General features: G+C 42.0%; 1 protein-coding gene across 1 annotated transcript; it reads left to right on the top strand.

Annotated features, from left to right (window-relative positions):
• Positions 1 to 516: 516 nt before the first annotated feature.
• On the top strand, positions 517 to 1,605 carry LOC103745518 (vomeronasal type-1 receptor 4-like; the record flags this gene model as incomplete). The annotated part of the gene is made up of 1 exon (XM_008847442.2): positions 517 to 1,605. A coding segment is annotated over one exon (1,089 nt), but the record flags the coding sequence as incomplete, so codon positions are not given.
• Positions 1,606 to 4,879: the final 3,274 nt, after the last annotated feature.

Here is a 4,879-nt window from a genome sequence, read left to right as displayed (position 1 = left end):
CTTAATATAACATTTTCTGATTTGTCATGTGACCCTTACTGCTACTGTGTTTTATGTTATATAATAACCATTTTATTATCTAAGACTAGAGAATCACTGTAGTTGTTAACATGCTTTTATTTATGTATAAAATAGAATGAATGGATTCAAAATAGATTTTTCCCTGGTGAAGATGCTGACTGAAGTCTCTTTTTCTCCAGTATGACTAGTAATTGGCATTTATTTTGGATGTGTGGAAGTGAGTGTTCTGTCCTTACTCGCTCTGTGGTTACTGTTTATCACAGAATAACACTGCCTTTTTCTTAAACTGCCTCTTCTAAGAAATGTCCTGGGGATTAGCTATGTAAATACAAGCAGTGAAAAATGTTTGCTCTCTCTCTAGTGCTTTACACTGAGTTAAAATTTTTTGAGTGGGTCTTCCAATTTGGTTCACACTGGCTTTTAAATCTTGATCTCAAAATATTCTCCCACAGCATTATCATAAACTAAAACACTTCTGTTCATCATTTTACTCAGAGAGGTGATTATTGCTGTATCTTAAAGGAAAATGTGCGGAGTGACAGAACAGACTCCATGCATTTGGCAGTAGGAAACCTCTTCTTATCACAGACAACAATGGGAATTCTGGGAAATTTTTCTCTTCTCTCTTACTATCTAGACCTTTTCTACAATGAATGCATATTAAAGCCCACGGATTTGATTCTTACACAGTTGTTCATAGCCAACTCCTTGATCATTATTTCTAGAGGAGTGCCCCACACAATGACAGCTTTTGGGATGAAATGGTTCTTCAATAATTTTGTGTGCAAACTTCTTTTGTTTGTTGACAGAGTTGGCAGGAGCGTGTCCATTCGCACCACCTGCCTCTTGAATGTTGTCCAGGCCATCACCATCAGCCCCAGGAACTCCTGTTGGAAGGGTCTTAAAGTCAAAGGTATAAAGTATGTCAGCCTCTCCATTTCCCTCTGCTGGCTCCTATATAGCAGGATCAACATGACGTTCCCTCTGTATATATATACCAAGGGGAGTCACAGAAACATGACAGACAAAAGAAATTTTAACTACTGCTCCAACGTAGGTCATGATAAAGTTATAGATTCTGTCTGTGCAACATTAGTGGTGTTCCCTGAAATTGTGTTTTCCATGATCATCATCTGGTCCAGCAGCTCCATGATTATCATTCTGTACAGACACAAGCAACAGGCTCAACACATCCTCAGCTCTCACGTTTTACATAAAACTTCCCCTAAGTCTAGAGCCACACAGAACATCCTGCTCCTGGTGGCCAGCTTTCTAACTTTTTATACCCTCTCTGCCATGTTACAAGGCTGCATTGCTGTTTTATATGTACTCCAGCCTTTCCCCGGGCTTCTTGAAATTAGGGCTGGATTTCCCCCTACGGGTCGGGAAGTGTGGCTGGATACTCGTGTTTGTACCTGTGACTCTCCCTGCCCCTTCTTTGCAGAGGCACAAATATTCAGCAAGACCAGCTGTGATCATTTTGGTAAATGGGCAAAACTGAGCTCAGCAGGATGCCTCTGTCTGACTCAGAGGACAATTGAAAGTAACAAATGCTGGAAGAAACATGTTCAAACGTTGAATTAACGAGCCTATAGCTATTTCATGTACAGAGTAGTTGTATTGGAAAGAATCGCTTTTAAGGGATAAGAAAATGCACAGGACCGAAGGAGGCCCCGAACAGAGAAGTGTGAGGAAGGTGGCCCTGAGGGGATGGGATCTGTGAGAGTGAACAGCCGGAGGAAATTCAGTAGAACTTCCTTATCCAGAAGGAACAAGTGACGAGGTCCACCTTGGTGCCTAAACAATGGATTCATTGCAACCCTAAATATACTAAGCTTTCTCCTATGCAAACATCTCTACATATGAGAAAATACATAAGTCAGGCTTGTATGAAATTAACACTAGCAACTGGAGACAAAATGAAAGGACTGAGTTATCCATTTGACAACTGGTATCTGAAATCATTAATAAATGAAAAGGATACACATGGTTGCTATGTAATGCCAAGTCCCTCTGTTTTATGTAAGTTTAACTGGTCAATCATTTGGTCACAGGACCACCCCTGGGAAGGCGGGTTATGCTAAGTAGATGGGCAGAATACCTAGTGCTTTAATTAGATAGTGAGTTTTTCCTGACTAGAATCCCGCCTATGGGCACAGAACTTGCGGACCAGCCACAGCCATGTAGTTTGTTGTTTGTTCGCTGCCCTGAGTTCATCAGGGAAGCATAATTTCTCCTTTTCTTCATGTTTTCCTTTCTAAACATGCTTTCCTTAAGGCTTTGGGCTGCCCCCAGCATCTTGTATTTCTTCACCTTTTCTCTAAATCTTCTTTCTCCCACCCATGTGGCTGCCAGTGAGCCATGTGTCTGACCTCCATGCAGGTTGTAAACCTGCAGGGCTTCATGGCTTTCTTTCTTTCTTCCCACCATTCACCTCCTCAAGGCAGCTGCCAAGAGTGCCAGCTCGCCTGCCCTGAGGATTTCTTTTTCTTTAAAATTTTAATAAAACTGTAAAAAATCAATTTGGCTGATTTGGAACTTTTTGAGTCTGGTAGTCTTCCCTGGTGGTCCCAAACTCTGTAACAGCGTAGACTGTCTTATACTCCATGGGCCTAGGTTTAGGATATGGCTAGAGCCCAGTGAGTTCCTGTAGTAAAGCAGCCAATTAATTTCACACCTGTAACCACAGACAAATCTGTGCTGTGTTACCTATGCTAATCTCTTCTGTGCCTCTTGAGCTCTGAGGAGTCCACAAAAGCAAAGTTTTTGAGACAAGAGAGACCGTCGCAAATCAGTACCCACCATCTGAGGAATGACCTTAAAGACCCTCAAATAATCACAGAGAAAGCTTCAGCTTGTCTGGTGGCCTACTGAAGTTTCAATTTTCACAAGCTGTCTCTTTTATCTGCTCAGAACTTGATCGGTATAAACACTTCTACTAGGGATTTGAAGATGTGGTGCAGTGGTTAACGTTGCTTACTGTTCTTGCAGAGGACAGCGGTTCATTTCTTTGTACCTATGTTGCATAGTTCACAAATGCCTGTAAATTCCAAGTCTAGCCTCTTCTGGCCTTTATAGGAACCAGATACAATTGTGGTGCACATAAGTGTACTCAGGCACACACACATGCACATGAATAAAAACGAACGAATGAATAAACCTGCTTACAGGGTTCTTAAAATCATTAGGAAGGGTTGGGCAGAGACGTCTCCAGGGGATGGAGAAACAATACTACTGAGGTTTGAAAAGTCCATTTGGAAATCAAACTAACCATTTTAGAATCATACACACAAACACACATACACACATATATGTATATACATACTATTTTAGAAGCATATACATAAATATAATCTATTTTAAAAGCATGCACACACACACACACAGAGTTAAGGCTGAAGATTTTGCTCAGCAGTAGGAGTGACAGAGTACCTGAGTTTTATTCTCAATACCAAGGTCAGGTGGTTCAGAAAGTACACCTGTAAGTCCAGGTGCAGGGTGTCCGACACCAAATTTTGGCCTCTGCATGCTCATGAACACATGTGGCACACACAAATGAACATGGGTACAAATGAAAATAGATATTTAAATGTAGTTATATGTAGTTTAAATGTAGCTACCCTATACAGGGTGATAATGCTTTTCCCTGATCTACAGTGCATGAAACAAACAAAAAGAACCCAGTGCCAGGTGTCAGATAACCATATTTGAGTTGCTGATCAGGGATGGCCTGTAGATCCCAGTGTATTGCCGCTGCTTTTAGAACTCATTATGACTTAATGCCAAGACTATTGCTGAAGACTTCACACACTTAATTCACAGAACATGCAGAAATTAGTGGGTACTGCCTGGTAAGCTTCATTCCTACTGGTTATCTGTAATAGTACCAGAATATACTTTACAAGTTGCTGAGGGACAGAGGTCAACAGTCTTACCCAGCTGTGAACCCTGATAGCTCCCATAAAGACTGACCTGGAAAGACATGGCCATCATTTAACAAATATGTATTGTGGTTCTTACTGAATTTTCTACCCAATTCACAGGAGGGGACTCGTGCCTCATACTGTGTATCTGTCCAAGAACCTGTGTCTATGAGGTCATAGACCCTGGCAGAGAAACTGCTACTCTTAGTTGTTAAATGGACAGTATCACACTGCCTTGTAAATACATATCTCTGTGTCCATAGATAAGTGGATTTCTCAGTGCCCATCAGAGAAGCTTCTTTTCACATTTGAATGTGATTAATACACAAACTCACAGAGGATCGTCGTGCAGAGAGTGAGTCATTGTGGCGTACTCAGCCATAAATGGTATATGTCACGCTCCTCCCAAAATTGCTGAGGAGACATTGTGGAGGCGAGGGTGGGAAGATTGTAAAACCCAGAGTAGGGGGTACTGCTGTGAAGCTCTGTCTTCATGATACAACAGAGTCATTGCAACTCACAGCATCTGTGGTTGCTTTCACAAGACTACACAAAGTCAAGCCATTGAACATTCTAGCTTAGAGGAAGGACGGGCTCAAAACTCTTTGCACCCAAGTTGAGGGGCTTTGGGAACTGAAGGCTGCTGGAATATGGAGAGTCAGTTGTCTTCAGGCACGTGTGCCCAGATAGATGACCCATCCTCCAGCAGATGGCCCTACCCCTACGCACATGCAGACAGCACTGGTTGAGCTCAGAGGACTCTGGGAAGAGGACAGACATTTGGCCAGGATACTCTGGCAGACATGAGAGGAGGCCTGGGGGGTTGACATGAATGAAATACATTGTATACATGTATTGAATTCTTGAAGAGTAACTATAAAACCATTGGCAATTATTTAACACAGGTGTAAGGCAGTGACAATGGATATTGTGTG

Source organism: Nannospalax galili, unplaced genomic scaffold, assembly GCF_000622305.1.
Source record: "Nannospalax galili isolate Female #2095 unplaced genomic scaffold, S.galili_v1.0 scaffold4, whole genome shotgun sequence".
NCBI lineage: Eukaryota > Metazoa > Chordata > Mammalia > Rodentia > Spalacidae > Nannospalax > Nannospalax galili.
This window is presented reverse-complemented; position numbering and strand designations above follow the sequence as displayed.